At 35.5% G+C, this 25,085-nt stretch overlaps 1 protein-coding gene across 4 annotated transcripts; it reads left to right on the plus strand.

Annotated features, from left to right (window-relative positions):
• Positions 1 to 1,372: 1,372 nt before the first annotated feature.
• LOC127446454 (uncharacterized) lies at positions 1,373 to 19,823 on the plus strand. Of its 4 annotated transcripts, XM_051707374.1 has the most exons (9): positions 1,430 to 1,520; positions 4,926 to 5,544; positions 12,787 to 12,860; positions 13,126 to 13,440; positions 13,871 to 14,185; positions 16,608 to 16,733; positions 17,062 to 17,094; positions 17,721 to 17,794; positions 17,985 to 19,823. In XM_051707374.1, the coding sequence occupies exons 3-9, from the start codon at positions 12,794 to 12,796 to the stop codon at positions 18,024 to 18,026; spliced, it is 972 nt and encodes a 323-aa protein (XP_051563334.1). In that variant the 5' UTR covers positions 1,430 to 1,520; positions 4,926 to 5,544; positions 12,787 to 12,793; the 3' UTR covers positions 18,027 to 19,823. The 4 variants fall into 4 exon arrangements, with proteins under 4 accessions (XP_051563333.1, XP_051563334.1, XP_051563335.1 ...); XM_051707373.1 differs by lacking the exon at positions 4,926 to 5,544 and having other exon boundaries at positions 1,373 to 1,520; positions 17,985 to 19,821; XM_051707372.1 differs by lacking the exons at positions 1,430 to 1,520; positions 4,926 to 5,544 and adding an exon at positions 3,786 to 3,885.
• The last annotated feature ends 5,262 nt before the right edge of the window (positions 19,824 to 25,085 follow it).

Here is a 25,085-nt window from a genome sequence, read left to right on the forward strand (position 1 = left end):
ATGTAACTGAAACTCTTATTGGAGTCAAGTTCATGTTTAAGTGTAGATCAGGTATTCCAAGGGCAATTGGAATATTGTTAATATTTCATATTTATTTATGATATCCCATATGTTCAGTGACAATCAATATCATAAAATAGCATGTGATTCTTTGTATTGATTTCCATCTGTGCTTATAAATCTGGTAGAGTGCAGTGCACAATGTTATGCTTAGAATTCTGAATTTCAGCTCAATTACTTAAGTGGTCATACTACAAATAATGTTCACTGTCCTAATTGCAAGAAAATACTGTTTTAGAGCTGACCAAATTTGCCAATGCAGTTCTCAAGATCATTTTAGTAAGTTAAAAAACATGTTTTTAATATTTTATGTCAGCAGCTTCATTAAATATGGTGGTTAGGGCCTGATAGTTCATGCATAGTCTGAGTTATTCTATGTTTCAGACATTTTTTGTGTGTGTTATTTTCCTCTCATACCTTTCATTACTGTGCTGAATTGTTGATGAAGTTTCCCAAATGTTTAGCTTTACAAATGCTCCCCAGTTAATTCTGTTGTGTCTGTTTCTCAAGTCCATGTGCTATTTGTTATGGAATTATTGATTTGTATTTAATTACACTCACTTACTTGCTCGCTGCTGACACAAGATTGATCAAAGCAGTCAATAGTGGCATTGTAGAAATTACTTTGAGATTTTTCTTCCATCTTCATGAGGGTACAGAACAAACCATCGGTCTGGAAATATACAATTCAATATTTCTCATTGTCACGCCACCCATCTAGGTGCAGCAGTCATGTTATACTCCCCTGGGTAAAGTACGTTCTCCAAGCTTGTAATGAAAAACAGAGAATGGTTAGCAACATACTCACATAGAGGATATGAGACCAAAGACCTCAGGCACCATTGAATTCACATTTGAAAAGCCATTTCTGGCTCTTCTTAGCCATTTGACTTTATATTTCATTTGGCCATAGATCATCTCTCTATGAAGGCATTGTGAACTCTTTAGAACTAAATTTAGTTAAATATATACATTTTGAACCACTACCCCCAACATTTTATAAAAGGCATTTGTATTTACAAATCAATAATCCATTACCTCTGTATTAATGTAAGGCCTTGACATGAACATAAAATAAGACAAACATACAAATACATAAAGAGATGTTCATGTATTTAGCTGCATTACGTGTTTGTGTTTGCTCCTGCCACAACCAATAAAAACAAGACATGCACAAGTCACAGTATGTGACTTGGAATCTACTTATTTTTTATATGATTTGATTTTATGTTTAATAGTACAATGGGATGTTATTGAAGAGCTTTTTACTAACAGGTGTGTTTACATTAGAAGAAAAAGTGTTTGTTGTACTGGCCAATGCAAAAGGTTAGGTGTGGCTAAAATCCGGTCATATTGAAAGTGAAAGCAATTCACGAGATACTGTAACTTTCCCTAAAGCCTGAAGCTTATTACTCAGACCGCCATGTCCTCTCATCGTACACTTGAAGGGGATTTACACTGTAAGTTTTGTTTCATGTTTTCATCTCAGTGTGATTTTCTGTTGCCATATTTAAATATATGATGAAGTACAATGTCATACAGAGGTTTACGCAGTATTGAGGTCAAAAGACCGCTCAAAATATCTGAAGCGTAAAAAACAAAAAAAGACAGCAGGAAGATTTGAGAACATTCATGGAATGTTTATACCGCTATTATTCTTATTTATTGTGAGCTGTGGCTCTAAACATGCGTGGAATATTTGGAAGGATCGTTTCTGTCGTCGCGTTTAATAGCCTACACGGAAATATTTCAAAGAACAAAAGCTGTTTGTTCGTTAAATGACTCGTATGCCACAGCACTTCAACAGTAGTCAGCAAATAATTAAATACAGTGATCAATTATGAGATTTTTTTTTGTATTTATCTAGATTCTACTTCGTGCTTTAGAATGTCTTTCTGAGGTTTTACAGTAATTCCGAATTAAAGTTTTCTAAAGACATGTTTAGTGGGACCTTTTTAGAAATATATATATATATATATATATATATATATATATATATATATATATATATATATATATATATATATATATATTAACCTTTTTGATACACACACACACACACACACACACACACAAAACCCCCGCACAAATAATCGAGTATTATGCGCAGCATATTAATGCAGAGCTATTTCCCTGTGTGACTGTAGTCAGCTATTGAAACTTGACTGGCTGGTCACATTTCAAGAGGAAGCAGATATGGTTCAATGTATTAGTTCTACAATGGCGAAATAAATCGGTGCAACTGACCTTGTTTGCTAACCTTCTGAGCTGACTCAATGCAGCTTCTGCCATGACACCAGCAGATGAAAGTCAGGAATGACAGATTCTTGCAAAGTGTATCAGGAAATAAGTGAAGGTAATGTAATGGTGATTTAAATTTCCCTTGGCAGAGATGACAGTAGGGACTAAAAACGGTTCAAGAAACGAAAAACGAAAACGAACGAAATATTTAGCAGAACATAACCGAAAACCAAAACAAATTGATTTCAATTGTTCTGGAGTGAAACCGTTATTTTTTAAATGCTGGAAACCAGTTATAACCGGTTAATTTTGTTCCGATAATTTTTTCATAAAACTAAAGGCCAAAGGGATTATCACAGTATATTTTTGAAACTACACCACTTCATGTTGCCTGAAAAAATTAAACATCTGCTTTGAACCTGAAGGAAACACACATTTCTTTGTCTAATTGTCTGTTGTGCATGTAGTATTTTGTGAATGAAAACCTTTTTAACAACTATGTGTAATTACTACATATACATGCACAGCTAATTCAGATACAAGGAAAACATAATTACGTAGTTGTAAAAAGTACTTTTCTCAGATGTTTCCAAGTCTTCACTGAATTATTATTAGATATGATGCATTAATACAGATTTGATGCTGCCGGGTTTTGACTCAGAAGCAGATCTTTAATAAAAATTTTACTTAACTCTTTTCCCCCCCTGTATTTTCTGTATGCTTGTTATGATTTCTATTGTGATAAATCATAAAACAATTAAAAAATAAATTAAAAAAAAAAATTTATTTATTTAAGTGGCTTATTTTTGAGCTTGTTTTTCCAGACCAGATTGCTTGCCTCTCTTGCGAGATCTGGCAATGCTGCAATTGGTATATCACCACCCCTTAGCACAGAGTACTGTCATTTTAAAAAGAATGTTATTAATCATTCTTTTATTTCGTTCTAACCGGTAACCATTTGGAAAGGAGGCTATGGATCTTTGAAACGGAACCAAAAAATACAGTTTTTGCTCAGAATGTACCGAAATAAAAAAACCTTTTGTTTTAGTCCCTGGATGACAGAGTAATAGAGGAAAAATATTAGATTAAATGAAACTTCAAACCATTTTATAATCTTAAACACTAGTTTTCAGAGTTAGACTTACAGCATATCCCATTTTAGAAAAAAGTGACAGTAGCAAGGAAAGGTCCCTGGATGAAAGAAACCTTTGGACGAACCAAGGATCAAAAGGGGAAACTTATCATATTCTGGTCATATGGGCTAGTTCACACTTCCCAACAACTCAAATGTTCTAAAGTTCTCAGTTGGATTTAAAATGCTGGGAAACCAAGCTAAAAAAATGTCATATAAAGGTATCCAAAAAAATGTCCTACTTCCTGAAAGATATCACTGAAATAAGTGTTGTGAGATATCTCACCTGTCTCTGTGACAGCTCTAGCCTCTGTAAACAGCAAACAAAAAAATGTGTCCACAGGCCGCGGTCTCTACAGAGCACTGAGCACTAGAACCATCAGGCACAAGAACAGTTTTTTCCCTCAGGCTATCATCTCATGAACAGTTAAAACTGCCCCAATGAGCAATAAGTATGTGCAATACACAGCTTAGTCTATTTATATTTATCCAACATACCCTACCTCTTCTGCCATAAATTCCCTTGCACTACCTGTTTATAACAGATTTGTATTTGTACATACGTGTATATATATATATATATATAATCGTATCCTGTATTTCTATATATACTTATATTTTCTATTAACTTAATTTTTTTCTATTTTTGTTTTATTATATCTGTCTTGTTGTTGTATTGTTTGTGCACTGGAGGCTTCTGTCACCAAGACAAATTCCTTGTATGTGTAAGCATACTTGGCAATAAAGCTCATTCTGATTCTGATTCAAAATGTGTACACTGAGGCTTTATGGTGCTATTAAATCTGTTTGTTTGAAGTACACTTCAGCAACATTGGTTCAACCAGGGCCATCCCAAGCAAAGGTCGAATGTGGGGCACAATCGCCGTGGGGCCACCCCGAAACGCAGTTGCACTGCCCTAAGGACAGCCCTGGGTTCAATCAATGGTGTGAGATTGGGACTGGACTCTCTGTTTTGTACAATTAATGGAATGTCAGGAGTTTTCTTGAATTCCATTTGGTGACACAGTAGCGCAGAAATGACACATTTCAGGTTTAAAGGGATAATTCACCCAAAAATGAAAATTCTCTCATAATTTACTCACCCTCATTCCATCCCAGATATGTATGACTTTCTTCTTCAGCTAAACCGAAACAAAGATTTATAGAAGAATAGCTCTGCTCTGTTGGTCCTTACAATGCAAGTGAATGGTGATCAGACATTTGTAGCTCCATAAATCACATAAAGGAAACATAAAAGTAACTCAAATGACTCCAGTGTTTAAATTCATATCTTCAGAAGCGATATATTAGGTGTGGGTGAGAAACAGATACAAATGTAAGTCCTTTTTACTCTAAATCTCCACTTCCACTTTTACATCTGAAAGTGATATGTGGTGCCTGTTTAGTTTCACTTTCTCATCTGAAAGTGAAAGTTTAAGTTTCACAGTTATGACCAGTTTCTACAAGTGCGCTGTTGAATCCATCCTCACAGGGGGCATTACATCCTGGTATGCCAACTGCTCAGCACAGGACAAGAATGCTCTGCAGAGGGTGGTGAAAACATCTCAACTGATCACAGGCACACATCTTTCATCAATCCAGGACATCTACTCCAAAACGCTGTCTCAGGAAAGTTGAAAGCATTATGCAGGACTCCAACTACCCCACACAAATGCTTTTCTTTGTACTTTGTACAATGTACTACCATATTGCTGCTACATTTAACATAATGCTGCTACTCAAATATGTGAAGTGTTACATATTGTATAATATATACATGTAAATATATATATATAAATATATTTTCTTATTTTTAAACACAGCACTAGATTCACTTATACACTTAATAAAATTTATGTATAGTTAGGTTTGTCCTCTGTGTGAATATGTTCACCCATTGTCTTTTTGTGGATAATGCACATTTTATGTTGTCAGTCTGTGAGAAGCACCCAAGTAAGAATTTCATTGTACTTGGTACATTGTGCTTTGTACATATGACAATAAATGCTTTGACTTTGTAAGGACCAACAGAGTAGAGATATTTTTCAAAAAAATCTTTGTTTGTGTTCTGCTGAAGAAAGAAAGTCATACACATCTGGGATGGCATGATGGTGAGTAAATGATGAGAGAATTGTTATTTTTGGGTGAACTGTCCCTTTAACCCTCATGTTGTCTTCCAGTCATTGTGACCTGAAGAGGATTCCCCCTTTAATGTTTTACCTGGAAGTTTGTTTTGAAATGCTTTTATTTTGTACAAAATGGCACAAAGTCACACTCCGTTTCCATTGAAAATGAATGGGGGAGATCAAAAATAAGAGAAAAATGTAGTGTTCAGGAGCATGTTCACCCATTAAATGAGCACATATATGCATGTGTGCTTGCAAACATAAAGGCCTCGGACCTGTACACACACACATGCACACGTACACGCACAAACTCTTTGAGTATTATATGCTTTTTTTCCCACAGAGACTCTATCTTTAACTTTATCCTACCCTGAACTGCATCCAACATCCATCCAACATTATCACACACACACACACACACACACACACACACACACACACACACACACACACGTGTCCAATAGCTTTTTTCCCAACATGAAGATGTTAGATTAAAATGTACATGCATGAATAAGGTAATATATGTATTTTAGGTGCCGTGACAAGTCACCATTTTATTGCCTTATTTTGATCACCTTTCAACTTTTTTCTAGAAGTACAAATAAACCAATGTCTCAATTAATATGAGGTCATGGAAACTGCAAGTATGATTATTACTGGGTAACATTTTACAACAAGGTTTGCATTAGGTGACTACTTTGAAGATGCTAAAATATAACACAGTTTTGATTTATTTTGGATTTTGTTTAGTCACAACATAATTCCCATAGTTCCATTTATGTTATTCCATAGTTTTGATGACTTTACTATTATTCTAAATGTGAAGAAAAAAAATTATAATAAAGAATGAGTAAGTGTTTCAAAACTTTTGTCCGGTAGTGTACATATTTTAAATAGGGCCTATAAACACAACACCTCGAAATATATATTTGTAAACAAATGTAAAGAATAAACACATTCCTCTTGGAGAGCAGAGAACTTTGCAGATTAATTGCTCATATGGTCACCATATGTGATCTTTTTGCGTCTTTATATCAGCAGTGTATGAATTCCTTCCCCCGCAGATTATTCTTTAGAAAACGTGAAAAGCCCTAATGATTTGTCAAGCGCTGTTTCTGCTATCCTTTACACAAAATAAGCCTAAAAGACACAATATTTTTCATAACTTATTTCCTGCGTTTCTGTCAGGCGTGCGCATTATTCAGCAAGGTGTGCGACCTGTGTCTAATAATACTGTGAAAAGAAGCTGCACTCAAGTTCCCAGCAATGTTTTGCATTATGAATAAATTACGCAGAGTGTACTAAGTGTGTACTGCTTAGCTTTACTTCTTGCCGATTTGAGATATACTGCTGTTATTTTATTTGATGTAACTTTCAGTTATTTGTCTTTTAGTGATTATTCAAAGCTCAATTTATACTTACTAGGTTGTTTTTAATTTTCACCGTCATTGTGATTTGTATGTTAAATGATCAGGTCCTGGCGCGTTGCACCTTGTCTTGAGTATGTATGCAGTAGAAACCATTTGACTGTGGAGAATTTCAAAATAAATGTCATCAATGTTTCTTAATCTTATAACTTGTTCATTTACTTTGCACATTTTCACGCCTTCGCAGGTTCACTGAACCATTTAAAGTAATTTATTTGGGCACCGCTTTGTCCATTATGCATTTTAACTAATTTGTTCTGTGCCCGCATTTTTTTTTCCTGAATCTGTACCATTGTAATATCCCAATACATATCCAGAAAAGTTTGTCGAAACTCCGCCTTCGACATTGTACCCGCCTCAATCCCATGTTGGCCTTGTTTGGCCCAAGGGAAATCGGCGGGTCAAAGGTCATTGGCTGTTAGCCCAGAAAAAGCCCAGAGGAGGCACGATGAAGCCCCAGAAATGACAGAGGGAATGCAACTGGCTCTGGCATGCACTAGCACGCCCTCATTTGGACTGATAGTGGAAACGCAGCTAATGTTTACATACACCAATTAGCCACAACATTAAAACCACCTGCCTAATATTGTGTAGGTCCCTCTCGTGCCGCCAAAACAGTGCCAACTCATAGATGCTATTCTTTTCACCACAATTGTACAGAACATTTGTCTGAGTTACCATAGACTTCGTAGTTTGAACTAGTCTGGCCATTCATTCTCTGTGGATCTCTCTCATCATCAACGCATTTCCATCCGCATAACTGCCCCTCACTGGATTTTTTGTTTGTTTTGTTTTTGGCCCACGAGAGGGACCTACACAATATTAGGCAGGTGGTTTTAATGTTGTGGCAGATCGGTGCATATACAGAAGCTTTCCCACAGCTAAGGTATATACAGCCTCATTGGACCTTGCTCATCATTCATTTTGTGGCAACACAATGGCCATGTGGTTCTCTGTGCATGAGGCTCTTGATCACATCCTTGATCATGACATTAGACCACTTGTCCTGGTTCATTTCAAAATAAAAGTATAGTTTTTTGTGATCTTCCTCATTCATTTTCAATGGCCAGTCATTTTTGACCAGGAACAGGACAATTGTGACTTTCTGCCATTTTTTACAAAATAAAAGTGCTTCAAAACAAACTTCCCTGTGAAACATTAAAACAAACTAGTGTATAATTTTTATAGCACAGATGTTTTCTTATGGTATTTAATTCAGTAAAAATAACCCATAAAGAATGCTTTTTTCATTCAAAAACTGAGGTGCATAAGCTCAGGTCAATGAGGCCTGTGATCAATAAGTTCCAAAAAGAAATACAAAACCTGTCCTAATTGAAAGAAAACAAGTTGACAAAAAGTTCTAATCCAGTATTTGTTGATAATATAGCATAATGAGAGATTTATAAGCAATTTTAATAGGCCTGACATTTTTGACCGGGAACACCACAAGAGTGACTTTGTGCAATTATTTACTAAATAAAAGTGTTTCAAAACAAACTTCCTGTTTAAACATTAAAGCATACTAGTTTGATAAATAGTACAGCATGTTTTCAGATTGTATTTAATATTGCCAAAATTATCCACAAATAATGCTTTTTTTCCCTTCAAAAATGAGGTGCATAAGCTCAGGTAAAGGAGGCCTACGATCAGTAAGTTCCAAACAGAAATACAAAAGTTGTGCTAAAAAAATAAAAAACAAGTTGACAAAAAGATCTAATCCAATTTTTGGTGATAATATAGCACAATGAGAGATTTATAAGCAAATTTTTAATAGGCCGAGAACACCAAATTAAGTGAAACTTTTTGAGACAGCACAAGGGTTAACCCACAGATCCAATAGCTGTTGGAAATGGAAGTTTGTTGGGGCCGTGTGAACAAACATTTAGAATAGTAAGGCAGAGGAAACAGTAACAATGTTGAGGACAGCACCCCATAGTTCTAATGCATGCAATCAGAGACATTATAAGGAGGAGATTGCCGTCCATCTGTAAAGAAATGATTAGGAGAAATGGCATGGTTAGTAAATATAGAATGCATTTAAGTACAAACTTATAAATCATTATGAATCATGTCTTTTGTGTGAAAATGTTCACGCACTGGTTTTATGTACAAATGTGGGTACGCAGAGCTCGTGAATGAGACCCATTGTTCTGTGGCTTATAGTGGGTAGGGTTTGACCTCTAAAATAAATATTGCTGCAGGTCTTGTAGTATGTCAAGCCCCTCTGAAGAGAAAAAATGCTTTGCCTGTAAATTGTCTTCAGCAGTACACGCTGTTCCGAACATAGCTGTTCAGTTAATGCGAGTTAGTGATTTGGGGTGACATGAATCTCAGCGACCATTGGCAATGCAACGAAGTTAAGCAGTTCAGTTTAATGCAAATGAGCAGCAATGCCATGCACCGACTATCACTGAAAATGCAGACCATGATTCACCCCCCTGATAGAATTGGATACTGCTTTCGGCTACTATATCAGGAACACCTACTTGAAACCAACAGCACAGAGACTCTCCAGTGATGTAATCACTGTCAGTGTGAGCAGGGCTTTGTAGGAAGTGCTGCCTTCCACTATAACAGTTAATATACCAAATGCAGGGATGTAAAGTAACGAATTACAAATACTCACATTACTGTAATTAAGTAGTTTTTCCCAGGAATTGTACTTTAATTTGTATAATTTTACTTGAGTACATTTTAAGTGCTGTAACTGTACTTTTACTGCGCTATTTTCCCACCGTCTGTGTTTGCTACTTCCCTGTCCTGATTTAATTTTTATCTATCAACATAATTGGCTAGGGAGCGTCTCGTGACTCCCATCCAATCAAATCACACTTAAAAAACTTGAATGGCAGCTGTAGATCTGGCGCAAACTGTTATGGATGGCTCAAGCACAGTTTACACCTGAACATCACAGCAAACCTGAAAGGGCTTTTCGCAGTGAAAAAGGCCAATTGCTTGACTGTGTCATGAGTTTAACTTGCTCAAGCCAGATATCAGCATTAATCCTGCCTCTAATTTGAAGAAACATATTGAGGTAAATTTAATATTTCTACTTACTAAATTCTGTAATTTAGCTATCTATCACTGAGATTATTGGGCTGCTGTGAGAGATTAATGCAATGTTATCAACAGGGTTGGGCAATAAAATGATCTAGATGTTTATCAGAAAAAAGAGAGTTGTCCTCGATCAAACTTTTGAGTAATTTTCTAAATTTAGCCTATGTTATACATCTAGAACAGGGGTGTTCATTAAAACGATTGCGATAGCAAGAGCACCACTGGTTGGTTGATCTAGTTGAAATATAAAAAACGTACTTTTTATTTCCTGACGTCTGTAGCTGCGTGCTGTTTGATTGACAGGCGCTAAAGTGTGTTCGCGCCTAAACGGTCAAATACACTTCATAATTCCACCAGTGCCCGTCTTGGTAAGGATTTAATGTAAACGCAGTCGTTTATGTCTAAAGTGAACTTAAACAGTGGGACAAATAGCGTATTTGCATCAAAATGTTGGACTTGAAGTGTAACCGAATTGAGCACTGTCTAGTAGGCCTATGTCATAAAAAGGCTATTAATCAAACAACATTAACAAGGAAACGAGAAAACCACTCACTACTTTTGGCTGAATAACTTGAGTAGCTTTAAAAGTATTAATGTAATAGAATAAAACAGTGACATTTTTAATAATAATATTTTTTAAATATTGTTTATTTTTTAATAATACCAACCCCAGATATAGTGTTAATTTGTATAATAAATTACCAGGAAAGTAGAGATGATAAATGTGGCAGCGGGGGCGTGGTCAAGCATCTCTCCGGAGAGAGAGAAAGCAGTAAGGGCGCTTACACCTGAGCTAAATTATGTCTAACACCTGTCTCTAATTCCAGTAAGCACGGGGAGAGCGGATAAATAGAGCCACACCGCAAGTAGAAAAGAGAGAGAGAGCCTGGGCACCACAGAACCGAACAAGAAGCAAGAGTTTTTGTTATGATGAGAGTTTTATTTTGGTGAAGCGGTGTGTGATTAAAGTTCAACTTAGTGAATATTGCAAAGAGAAAAATAAATCCTTACCTGAACCAGGAAAGCTGCTTCTCGCCTCCTCCTTTCCACTGAACCCCCTTACAATAAAATTATTTATAATTATACCTTTATAAAGATAGAAAAGTATCAACCCTTGTAGAGCAGTACTTCAGGCAGAACATTCCACCAGTCACAAACTTCAGAAAATTGTGCATCATGCGTGAGAATGAGAACAACTATTTCTGGGCTTAAAAGATACAATGTTCAACATAAATCAATGTTGAACATTGTATCTCAAAAGAAGGACAATGTGGCCCCCCATGTACTACTTAAAAAAAAATAATTCACACAAAAATGAAAATTCTCTTATCATTTACTCACCCTCATGCCATCCCAGATGTGTATGAATTTCTTTCTTCAGAAGAACACAAATTAAGATTTTTAGAACAATATTTCAGCTCTGTAGGTCCATTCAATGTAAGTGAAGGGGTGTCAAAATGTTGATGCTCCAAAAAGCACATAAAAGCAGCATAAAAGTAATACATACAACTCCAGTGGTTTAATCCATGACTTCAGAATTGATATGATAGGTGTGGGTGAGAAACAGATCAATATTTAAGTCCTTTTTTGCTAGAAATTCTTCTCTCTGCCCAGTAGGTGGCAATATGCATGAAGAATGTGAATCACCAAAAACACAAGAAGAACAATGTGAAATTTAAAGTGGAGATTGACTGAGCAGGGAGGAGAATTAATAGTAAAAAAGGAATTAAATATTGATCTGTTTCTCACCACATCTATCAAATCACTTCTGAAGACAGGGATTTAACCACTGGAGGCACATGGATTAGACAATTTTTATGCTGATTTTTTTTATTTGTGGAGCTTCAATATTTTAGCACCGATTCACTTTCATTGTATGGACCAAAAGAGCGGAGATATTCTTCTAAAAATCTTAATTTGTGTTCTGCAGAAGAAAGAAAGTCATACACATCCAGGATGGCATGAGGGTGAGTAAATGATGAGATAATTTAAATTTTTGGGTGAATTATTCCTTTTTAAGCGTGATGTAGCCCCTGTACCAAACAACTTTTCCCATGCCTGCTCTACCTCCTCTATTGTGCAGGACATGACGTGCCAAGTGATCCTGCTTATTTAGCATTTTTTTTTTGCATTCCTTTCATTGTTTTGAACATGTTTTACGCACAACAATAACGCTCTGCTGGCATTAAGGGAAATTTAGACTACACATAAACTGATTTTAATGTAATTGTTTCATACATTACGATTTAAAATGGTGATCAGTGTATTGAAAATAACTTTTTAATCTTTTCATTTCTGTTATCATGTCTCCCTTTTATTTTTTGGAATCAGATTCATGTAGTGTTTATCATAGATATGTGATGTATTTTAAAAGTTGGCATGCAGTGTTCATTATAATGGGGCATAGGTTTTCTCAGTACTTAATACTCACTACTCATGAGTACTTTTAAATGGGCTACTCTTTTACTCTTACTTGAGTAGTTTTTAGGAGAGTCTACTCACACTACTTTTTTTTGGAAGTAAGAGTACTTCTACTTGAGTGATTTTTCAGTACTCTTTCCACCCCTGACCAAATGTAATAAATTATTCATTTTAAGCCTTAATTAGAAGGGTATTTGTGCCAGTAAAATACATATGCTGTATCTGTGAAAGTATTTGATTTGTTAAAATAATGCTTTACACGTCTTACACCAACTAACACCAGTTTTTTACTATAAATTCTCTTCTTGACTCTTCATCTCAGAGCAAACATGGCTTCAATGATCGTTGTGGTCCTTGCTGTAGTTTGTCTAATCCCTACTGTGGTTCACACCAAAGGTGCGTACATTAATATACAGTAATTATTAATTTTTTTTTTTTTTTTTTTATTGCTGAAAGTCAAGAAATTGAACTACCCATTATATATGTCACCTTTATTATGTTGTCATGTATTCATTTTATGTTTGTGTTCTTATTGAGATAAAGGTTGTTTATTGTGCTAAGAACAGTTTAATTCACTGTATGTATATTGGTCAATAGTGTGTCTTGACTTAACGGAAGAACCAAAATCTAAATTGTGTCTCTTTGTTATCATATTCAACAGCTTTGTGGGAACTGGAATGTCAGCCTACAGTTGGAATTGTTGGTCAGCCCACAGTTATTAGATGCCATATCAAATACAGTGGTGATTTCGAAGTTGTTGGTGTTGCCTTGAAAAATGTGAAACAGGATAATCCAGTTTTTCAACATATAATAAAAGAAACACCAGCAGGAGACCCACGCTTTAGTCTAGTAAACCAAGGAAAGGATCTATCACTGCAACTCTCTGACACAATATTTTCTGATGAGGGTGAATATGAGTACTATGTTGCAACAAACATTGGTGAAAAAACGGCAAAACTTAGAATCAGTGTCACAGGTGAGACTGATTTTGTTAGACTTTTCATTTATACTAGATATCTCCATACAGACACACATTGTATTGCCACAAGTGGAACTGCATTCATATAATTTCATATTTGAGTTGTTTTTGAATATTTTATTGTAGGTAATAAAGGAATGAAAATACAGTCTTTTGTATTTTGTTCTGAAAACATCAAACTTTATATCAACATTAACTTTATACAAACTTCAGTCTTTTATATTCATTTTTCTGTTTCAGTTTTATTTACTATCCACACACTCATATGTATACTAATGTTAACCTTTCAAAGCTCTGTTTTACTTTCAATCTGAGCCTAATTGAAACACTAAGCCATTTTTGTTTCAGATATACAGTACAGTATACTTACATAATGCCCTCTAATTTTCTTATTATGTAACTGGAGTGTTTTTCTCTCTCCATAAAGCCAAGTACAGAGATCCACTTACAAGTTCATGGCCTGTAAATGTAACAGACGGAGGACCTGTTGACCTTTACTGCAATGCTACTGAAGGCTACCCAGCAGGGACCATTCATTGGTTTGACCAATCTGGAACAAATTGGACCATTAATTCAATCCTGACAAAAGCCATCAAGGACACAAATGGCTCAAAATCTGTGGCTTTATCTAGCAAACTGACTTTCAAGTCTATTGACTCCAGTCTGGCGCCATTTAGATGTGTTGTCCTCAACAGCAAATGTGTCAAGGAAGGAGAAACGACATTTCAGATCATGCTCAAACGTAACTAAGCTAACTTTCCTGACCAATTTCTACCAGTTAGCTGAACGATTATTTAAAGGGGTCATATTATATATTTTATGTTTCACATGTGAAATGAGCAACAGCTCTGGTGCTCAGATATTGGCTGCAGGTTTATTGTCAGGTCCAATATAGATTTTTATTGGCATCTCCTTCAATAAAAGCCTCTTTCAAAGCCTATATTACATTGTGACAAAATCACACAACGAGATGTGTGCTGAAATGCGGAAAAAGAAGCAAAAATCGAGGTTACAGTGAGGCACTTACAATGATAGTGAATGGGGACAATGAAAGTGAATGTGGCCAATTTTTGGAGGGTTCAAACACAAAAATGTGAAGCCTATAATTTGATAAAATCATTAATTCTTCTGTTAAATCTTGAGCTGTAAAGTGGTTTGAATTGTAATTTTTACAATCATTTTAGGGTTTTAGGGGTTGTTGACATTACATCGTCATGGCAACGAAGTTGTAAAATTGGCTATAACTTTACTCAGAAAAGGTTAGTAACTGATTTTATCACACTAAAATCATGTTTACATGCATATTGTGTATGTCTTGTGGCTATACCTTTGCAAAAGTGAGTATTGTAATGTTAAAAAATTGGCCCCATTCACTTGCATTGTAAGTGCCTCACTGGAATCTAGATTTATGCTTTTTTTAAAGAAAAGGAGGGACAAGTCAAAACTTATTTTTGTGGTACTCAACATTATGCCACAAATGCTGTCGATTGAGCTTAACTTGTATTGAACCCGGAACATTCCTTTAAGATAGCAAACAGTTTGTGATGATACTCTGTGAAGAGTTTTCAAAATTGTGTCTTCACTGAAAAGATATGTGTGAAGTGAAGACATAATAAGTATATTTTTTTGAGACAACATACACTATATTGCCAAAAGTATTCGCTCACCCATCCAAATAATTGAATTCAGGTATTCCAATCACTTCCATGGCCACAGGTGTATAAAATGAAGCACCTAGGCATGCAGACTGCTTCTACAAACATTTGTGAAAGAATGGGCCACTCTCAGGAGCACAGTGAATTCCAGCGTGGTACTGTGATAGGATGCCACCTGTGCAACAAGTCCAGTCGTGAAATTTCCTCGCTACTAAATATTCCACAGTCAGCTGTCAGTGGTATTTTAAGAAAGTGGAAGCGATTGGGAATGACAGCAACTCAGCCAAGAAGTGGTAGGCCACGTAAAATGACAGAGCAGGGTCAGTGGATGCTGAGGCGCATAGTGCGCAGAGGTCGCCAACTTTCTGCAGAGTCAATCGCTACAGACCTCCAAAGTTCATGTGGCCTTCAGATTAGCTCAAGAACAGTGCGTAGAGAACTTCATGGAATGGGTTTCCATGGCTGAGCAGCTGCATCCAAGCCATACATCACCAAGTGCAATGCAAAGCGTCGGATGCAGTGGTGTAAAGCACGCCGCCACTGGACTCTAGAGCAGTGGAGACGCGTTCTCTGGAGTGACGAATCACGCTTCTCCATCTGGCAATCTGATGGACGAGTCTGGGTTTGGCGGTTGCCAGGAGAACGGTACTTGTCTGACTGCATTGTGCCAACTGTGAAGTTTGGTGGAGGGGGATTATGGTGTGGGGTTGTTTTTCAGGAGCTGGGCTTGGCCCCTTAGTTCCAGTGAAAGGAACACTGAATGCTTCAGCATACCAAGAGATTTTGGACAATTCCATGCTCCCAACATTGTGGGAACAGTTTGGGGATGGCCCCTTCCTGTTCCAACATGACTGCACACCAGTGCACAAAGCAAGGTCCATAAAGACATGGATGAGCGAGTTTGGTGTGGAAGAACTTGACTGGCCTGCACAGAGTCCTGACCTCAACCCGATAGAGCACCTTTGGGATGAATTAGAGCGAAGACTGCGAGCCAGGCCTTCTCGTCCAACATCAGTGTCTGACCTCACAAATGCGCTTCTGGAAGAATGGTCAAAAATTCCCATAAACACACTCCTAAACCTTGTGGAAAGCCTTCCCAGAAGAGTTGAAGCTGTTATAGCTGCAAAGGGTGGGCCGACGTCATATTAAACCCTATGGATTAAGAATGGGATGTCACTTAAGTTCATATGCGTCTAAAGGCAGATGAGCGAATACTTTTGGCAATATAGTGTACATTGAGATTTCAGAGAATGGAGGAATTTAGCATAGATCAAATCCTAGGCCATATCACAGGCTTTCATTTGTGGCAGTGATAGACTGTATTTTGTTTGCTTATGTAATTTAGTCCATTAAAGTGATGATATATAGATATTAACAATCAGCAGATTTTTAAAACTGACATAATATGCTCTGTATACCAAAGATATTTTGAACACAATCATAATTGAGTAAATAGTTGTGTAGTTTTGGAAAATCAGCATTGGTTTAAAGTGGATATTGTTTCTCCAGAGGGTGCTGAAAAGGAGCAATCAGGCTCTAATACATCAAACATTGTTGCTGGTGTGATGGTCATTGGATCGCTTACTGCTGGTCTTCTGTTTGCTCTGCTGTTCTGCCGAAGAAAACGCATTCAGAGTGAGTATTCCTAAACATTTGTTCAAGAAAAACCAAATTAACTATTGTTTACAGTTGTATTCCATTAAATACAAATTTTAATATTTGGAATGAAGGCAAGAGCCATTTCTTTGAAACATGCTTATTACACACAGATTGCCAGACAATGATTCATAAGATTAGAAACTACAGTTCTATTGTTTAGGTTAGAGTGGGCCAACTAGGCTTAGTGAAGTGGGAACAAATAGTGTTTTCACTTTCACTTTAGTTATTTTCAAAGTTATCTATAATTATTTTTGTTGCTGACAGTGAGTAGTGTTATCATAATTTGCACTGAATTTATTCACAGATGCTAGACGAGCTTCTACCCAACCTATGCTAAGTATGTTTCTGAAATCTCATGATTTTATCTTAATAATGGTGTTAAACATACACTCACTAAGAACTTTGGAACACCTGTACACCTACTTATTCATGCGATAATCTAATCAGTCAATCGTGTGGTAGCAGTGCTTTGCATAAAATCATGAAGATACAGGACAGGAGCTTCAGTTAATGTTCACATCAACCATCAGAATGGGGAAAAAAATGTGATCTTGACTTAACGGAAGAACCAAAATCTAAATTGTGTCTCTTTGTTATCATATTCAACAGCTTTGTGGGAACTGGAATGTAAATAAAGTGCTCAGTGAGTGTACTCTCTGTAATACTATTTGTTTCTGTCTCAACTGTTAGTTAATCACAGAAATTTGGGTCTGAATAAAACCCCAGTCTGTGTGTCTGGAATGTTTATGGTTTGCAGCTCGGAATAGTTTCTCTCCTGGGATCATTTCTGTTTTACTTTCCCACTTTCCCAGCCAGAAGTTGAGTCTCTTTTTCTGAAAGTTTGGTGGAAATGTACTGCTCTTGCTCATTCTGATACATCTCATGGGAGAAAGTCATGAGGTAAAATAAATTTCACAAGCTCTTACATCAATGAATAATGTATAACATTTTGTTTTTAAATAGATAAATATTACCCAGGAAAAACTGCTGAACCTGATCTGGAAGGAGATACCGAAACAGGCACAAATTTAAATAAAGTAGGTCTACATTTCATATTTGCTTTTAGGCATAGGTCAGAGTAATATGGTGAATTACACATAGTTTACTATAATAAGTAATAGTTTATATTTCTTTATTATAGCCCGTGTTCTTTTTCACATGCTCAAATGTGTTTTATTTTTTATTTGCCTTTGTTTGTTTTTGTTTTTTTGTTGTTGTCATTTTTAGGTCAGTCTTGAAGCTTCCACTATAGCAGGGATGAGAAACTGAGCCATGATTCACATCTACTATGGCCCAGTTCTGCCACCATTTAACAAAAACAAAATTGAAGTCATTTTGTGCCTTGTGCATTTTGTAACAGACACTGAAAAAAAATGTTTTGTTGAGAAACATAAAAAATGTGCTTCATTTGTAACATCTGAATTAACTGGTTTAATTCAAGTCATACATTTTGATTTAATATGACTGAATTAACCTGATTATATTAAGTTTATCTAACAAGCATAAATTCCAGGGGTTGAATCAAGTATTGAACCTTAAGATAACAATTACAGCTTTTTTACAGTGCAGTTGACATGACATACTTTTGGAATGCCCAGTGGTGTGACATGCTATAATACTAAAACTATTTTAAACAGCATTTTGCTAATCCTTTTATAATTAAGCATGCCGATTTTATTATCTAATATTATTTGAAAGACTACCTGGAATATTTGTACTTTAAAAACTCAAACTTTGTCACACCGCAGGACCATTTAAAATGAACTACTGATGATTTATTACTGGTGATTTAAAATAGTGAAAATTATGACCAATTGCACGACCTAAGATATACACTTTTTTTCTTATACTTGCATATACATTTTTACCTAAACTCTTGATTTTTATTTTAAAAAAAGTCCATAATATTTTTGTCAATAAGGACGGACAGTAAGAATGCAAAGATGTTTTCAGAATGTTTAACTGTGATTAATGATTGCGATTACTTCTTTTCTTTTCTAAACAAATGTGGGTTTAGGGATCATATTTACTGTGTGTACCTGTCACATTCATCAATACATAAATCTAATCCACTATTGCATTATGAAATGTATATAGCCTGTAGGGGAGACTGGGGCTGGGTGTCACACAGGGAAGGGCTAAATCTCATCAAAAATAAGGTTTTGAGTCAAAAGTTCAGTTCCACAAATATTTTCTCTAGCAGTGAATTTCGATGTTGGTTTCAAACACCTAATTCAAAAGATGATTTTTGTGAATTTTAACTATAATTCATAATTCATATTTTTATTAGCTTTCTCAGAAAAAAGGTATTTTTCATTAGTGTTTTTTATTGGGCAAGTTGTATTGTGTTTTAAATGTCACAAATTAACACAATTTATCAATAATAATGTTTGTTGGCCAAAAAAGTGGTTTTACATTTTTGTACATTACACTTTTATTTTGTACATTACCCATGCTTCATAATTGTTTTACATTTTATATTTGGATGAAAAGCCTATAAAAATTACCTATATAATAAAACTGACTTTCAGAAATAAATGTACCCTTAGGAAAAAATGTGGCAACTAGCCAGACTCCCCTATAACTGAAATGTAAATAGTGTTTTTTATGAAACAATATATCACTAGCGCTATAACAGTTATTTGACAACATTTGTTTCGACAACATTCAACACTTCACTCAACAAAAAAAAAAAAATATTTTAAGATTTATGCATTTCAATTTCATAATAAAATTCCATTATATTTAATTTAATTATCTTATAAAATAAAAACAAAAAACTAAATATTCAAAAAAAAAAAAAATGTTTTATTTAATTTTGTTAAATCTTACACAATTCAATTTGATGGAATTTTGTTATGAAATTTAAAATATTTTAGCCTCAATGAAAATTACTCTCAAGCATTTGAGGTAAAATGGGATGTCTAGATTACCATGTCTAGATTAAATAAGAATTCTAAGAATTTATCTTTTTTAATCTAAAACAAGAGATTTGTATATTACATTTCACTTTCACTTTTGCAGATGCCTTTTATCTTAAATTGCAGCCTACTAATTATGTAAAACTGTAACTAAATAAAGAATTCTATAGTGCTGTAGAAAATATAGTTTTCCTTTTCTTCAAAGTGAAATTTTGGACAGACATGTCTTGTGTTTAAAAATGTAATTAAAATGGGGATGCTGGGAGACCCATTCCATCCGCACTGAAAAAAGGTAAAGCAGCTCTATTGAAAATACTAAACCAGAACACTTCAAATCAACTTAATACATTTATGTTTGAGATGAGAACATAATTATATTGTGTAAATTCCAAGTGATATTCAAAAACAGTCATCAAAAAGTGATATGATCACATTGCTTTGAAATATTAAAAGAGGTTACCATTGTGGAGAAAAGTGAAAATAATGGTTAGACTGAAGTTGGGTACATTACTGCAGAGAAATCGGTGTGTATTGCTTTTCTCATAAAGCAAATACTGAGGGATCATCAGTTTAATGACTAATTGGGGATCTGTAAACTCTCAGCAGCAGCATACTTGTCATACTGTACAAACATATATGCTAATGTATTTGTTGCTAGCTAGCAATATGCTACAAAGTTCAATAGAGTAATTTGAACAAATCAAATTTAAGTTATGTTAACTTAATTTATTTAGGTTTCTGCTACACAAAGTATTTGAGTAGAGCCTACATTTTAATTTCATACCAAAGAAACACATTTTCATTGTGTGGAACCAATGTCCAAAATGTAATTAAGATTTTTTTTTCAATGCATGTGGATTGGGGCTTTACAAACTGTAATCCTTTGATTTAGCACTTGTTTTGGGATTATTTTTTTTAACCATCCTGCAGGAAAATATCTTGAATGTTAATTCCCTGACCCTTTGGTGCATCTTTTGACTCATAGTCAAAATCTGATTCCTGATATTTTTCAAGTCCTAGTTGTTAATGATGTAATCAATAGTGCATATAAAATGTGTCAGACTGTGAGAGATGATATGAACATGAATTTTGAAGCCACCGTGTGTTCAGGTATGCAATTCGATATGGCTTCAAAATTCACGTTTTAGGTATAAAAATGTGTACTTTATGATGTTGAACAAAACGTCCACATATCGTCAAGTAATGTTTACCACAGACTTTATTTCACTCATAAGCTGAAAAACCCCATTATAAAAACCCAGAGGGAACCCAAGGCGAATTCTCTCCTGGGTTTTTGGACTACAACCTGAACAGCTCTATTCACCTTATGTGCCAGAGAAACAAGCTCGCAGCCATTTTGAAAATTTATCTTTGAACTTCCGGTCTTGCGTTATAGTTCATGTGAGCAGATTTTTTTTAGTGCTAAACTGAGACAGGGGAGGGGGTTAACATATTTACACATACACACATATACACCTGAAAGTGTATGTTTTATTTTGTATTCTGTTTACAACTAGCCTTTTCCCGTAGTAAAGGGGTGGTGTAGACTCACACCATCAACTCTTGGTGAAAAATACTTTCTGTGCTCCCACACATAATCCATTTTGATTGCCTCTCCTCAGTAGCTTCAATACAATCTGGAAGTTAAGAGACAAAACACGGAAGTGTGGAGCGCTGAAAAGTGCCGGGGCTGAATAAGGTAAAAAGACCAGAGATCTTTTATACTGAGATGACAACCTCTGCGCTTTTACCATAGGAGAGAGTGTAATAGTGAACTAGCATGTTACAACAGTAAGTCAAAATTTGCAGATACCATACAAATGAATTGGGAGAGTCGTAAACTGACACCTATCTGTTGCAAAAAACAAAATAAAAAATGACTTCTTTTATAAAACAACAATTTTATCATAGTAATTTCCAAACAGTTTACTCCAAAAGGATTGTATAGTGTAAAACATGTTAAAGATTAGTGGACAAGCAGTCAATTCATTAAGTGATTAACTTTTTCCTCACAAAAGCAGTTTATTCAGCACACCTGAAGCATCTCCTCCATAGACATCCATTCAAAAAGAACAGTCTTGTCCCCTCGCCAGTGTACCGCCTATTGAATGTCTATGGGAATGCTGCATTATGCTCTATGTGAATGTTGCATTATGCTATTCTATGATAACCTTGTAGGCGCCCCCTTCAGACGTGCTCTGGAATAGACCAATCCTTTGGCAATGTCACCACTTACATCACACATAGAAGTGGTGGCAGAAACAGGGTTTCCACCCCTTTCAAGGCACAATTTTCATCACATTTACAAGACATTTTATTTGCCCGACGGTGTCATATTTAAGCAAAAACTTTTCCATGACTGGAAAACTGCATGCAAAATTCAAGGTTTTCCCGGATGCGTGGAAACCAGGCCCAAGTAGTAAACTTCTATTGGATTCTGTTGTTGAAAAATTATTTTGAGGGCTCTCTTTGACAGCTGTGGTTTCAAACCATCAACAGCTGACTGAACTGAGATCATCTCAACTCACGGCTTTGCTGCAAACATTTGTAACGAACATTATTACAGGTATGTTATTAACTCGTATCATTATGATGATTGTATAGCTAAGAATATTTGTGTATTTATGATGGTTTTGTGCTGTACTTTTGTTTAATTGTCTAATCTGTCAAATCTAACACAATAGTTTGCTGACTTTCTTCCACCACTTACTGCGCATGCTAAGCTTGTAGGCTCCCCTATGTAGAAGGGTTCTGCTTATGACTCACTGGACTACTTTGCACAACTGCTTCCGTGTTCTATGTAGTGTGGCTCAGGAGTTTCCAGTTACAGCATTCAGCAAGCCTACATGCAGAGATTTATTCATGGGAAGGCATATATATATATATATATATATATATATATATATATATATAATTTTTTTTTTAGGGCTGTCAGTTGATTAAATCAATAAATCATGTTTTTGGCACTAACATGACGTCACACATTTATAATTTACTGAAATTTTCCTTTCCAAATGTAGCAACACTCCTGAATAATCTATAAAATATACAGTATATAACATTGCTGTCTCATTAACACGTTTCGTTAGTTGCTGATATCTCATACCAGTTGAGCTTTAACAATAAATTCCACCATACAACAATTCTAATTAACTTTTCTTTGGTTAAATGTCCCAGATGGATTTATTTATAAATACATAAATTATGCTTAAATTAGCCATTATCTTACTCTGACCAGGGTTCAAATATCACTCAGAACAGAATGAAGCATTTCTATTATCAAATTAAATAAAAAAATATCTGTGCTAAATAATATTTAACGACACTACATATATTTAATCTATTTCAAACGTTATAACTCATTATCTTTGGCAGCTCTTCTACTTATGCATTTACATTTCAACATATAGCGATATACTTATCAATAAAACATTGACAAAAAATAAAGATAAAAACATACAGTACATTTAATGAAAATGGGGTGATGCATGTGTAACGGTAGCCAGCTGGTGGGTAGCCCCTGGCCTTTAGCCTTCTCGATAGCGCACCTGCCTCCCATGCCGGTTCAAATCCCACTTTGAGCACATCAAGCAGGAAGAGTTACACATGTTTATCAGGTCTCTCTCCTCCCTGACACATGGATCATTGCAGTGCATAAAGAGTGTAGTCAGCACTGGTGCCGACACCCTTTACTAGTCTTCTTCAACCTTTTGTCATTTGCGGTTCAAGCTGATCTCTGGTTAAATGTCTTCTACAGACATCCTTGTGAGGAGAAATGGTGAAATGCACTTGGAGTATATACCAGCCATTGCTTTCTCAGATAAGCTCGGGCAGAATTAAAGCTCTGAAAACTGTTCTTCCACTGTATTTTGAAGATGCTGTACACAGTAATGTTCAGAACATTTCTTCTCCTTTCTCTGAAAATATTAGTATTTTAAAATCTTCTTTCGAACACTTATTTTAAGTGGCTAACTAAGCAACTATGGCACATGTAAACATGTTTAACCGGAAACTAGCAGACCGCCCTATTTCAAAGCAGAAGTATGTCATGAGGCTCAGTGCAAGTAGTCCAAAACCTGCGACACAACGAGCTCACGCATTCAAGCGCAGCTGTTATTAATCAACACCATCGCTGTATAAATGTCACTATCGTTCATTTTCATTGAAGATATTAATACGTATAGTGTTATTATGAAAGATAAATGACATTAAATAAATAAAAATATATAGGAGTGTATTTTTTAACCTACTTTTAACAACTCTAATATTAAAAAGATTGTTTCCCTTTCATGATCATGGATGAAAAACATAAACAACTCTTTTAAAGAAAAAAAAAAAAAAAACAAGGCTTTGACATATATATTGAGATAGGTCTGTTTTTAAAGGTCTGTCTTTATATATATATATATATATATATATATATATATATATATATATATATATATATATATATATATATTTAGATTATTTACTCTTGTGCTCATCTTCTAACGACTTGAGAGACTTCAGAAGACATGATGATGTTTACAGGGAACATAGACCCTGTTTCCACATGGTATTAAGATGCGTTTCGGTTGATCTGATCACATGTGGTCAGCCCTAAATACAGGTCTAAATGTGGTCTAAAATGTTTTGTGATCGGATCACAAATACCACATACGAATGTGGTCAAAAATGCATGTGACCACATTGCATTTGAGGTGTAAACGCTAATCTGTCCTGTATGCGAGTTTAAACTTTGACAATTACGAGCGGCTTTAAAAGGAAATAACCGTCCGATCGAAAAAAAAAAAAAAAAAGAACAAAAAAAATGGACACATCCGATGTTCTTTAGTGTATCTGATATCAACGCAGAAGAGAAGCACGAACACCTGAAGCTCCTTTAATACAAGTAATCCACTAAAATAAGGGATAATTCTGCTTGACATGTTGCGTTTGTTCTGGGAGAAGCAGAGTGCCATTTTTTCATGCTTTCTTTGACTTTTCTGACTTTGTTGCTCTTTATATTCATGCAGTAACACACTAACATAGTGATTGGTGAATGTTGTCATAAAACAGAGACCTCCCCCTCCAAATCCGAACACAAGTGGTCACAGAAGAAGCATTTAACTGACCAGGTGTAAACAGCGATGTGTTTCACCTGACCACGTGATCAGATCACCCAAGACGCATCGTAATACCAGGTGGAAACGGGGTCATAGTGAGCACAATGCTCCCTGGTTTTTACAGTGCATTGTGTGATTGTTTAGGGAGCAAACGTTTCAGTGCACTGGAACTATTTTGCGATTGACAAAGCCCTTAAAATGGCTGACTCCCTGTTTAGTGCCCTGACTACTGAACCAAGGAGCTGACCGATACGCACCCAGTGGGACTGGTCTATAGACCTTTTTCAGCTCTATCTGTGATT

Source organism: Myxocyprinus asiaticus, chromosome 9 (genome assembly GCF_019703515.2).
Source record: "Myxocyprinus asiaticus isolate MX2 ecotype Aquarium Trade chromosome 9, UBuf_Myxa_2, whole genome shotgun sequence".
In the NCBI taxonomy this organism is placed as follows: domain Eukaryota; kingdom Metazoa; phylum Chordata; class Actinopteri; order Cypriniformes; family Catostomidae; genus Myxocyprinus; species Myxocyprinus asiaticus.

Excerpts from the sequence above, each read along its gene's own strand:
- LOC127446454 (XM_051707372.1), top strand. Across the intron at positions 14,186-16,607 it reads ATTTCAGATCATGCTCAAAC|AGGGTGCTGAAAAGGAGCAA; the intron begins GTAACTAAGCTA and ends TTGTTTCTCCAG. Across the intron at positions 16,734-17,061 it reads CCGAAGAAAACGCATTCAGA|ATGCTAGACGAGCTTCTACC; the intron begins GTGAGTATTCCT and ends ATTTATTCACAG.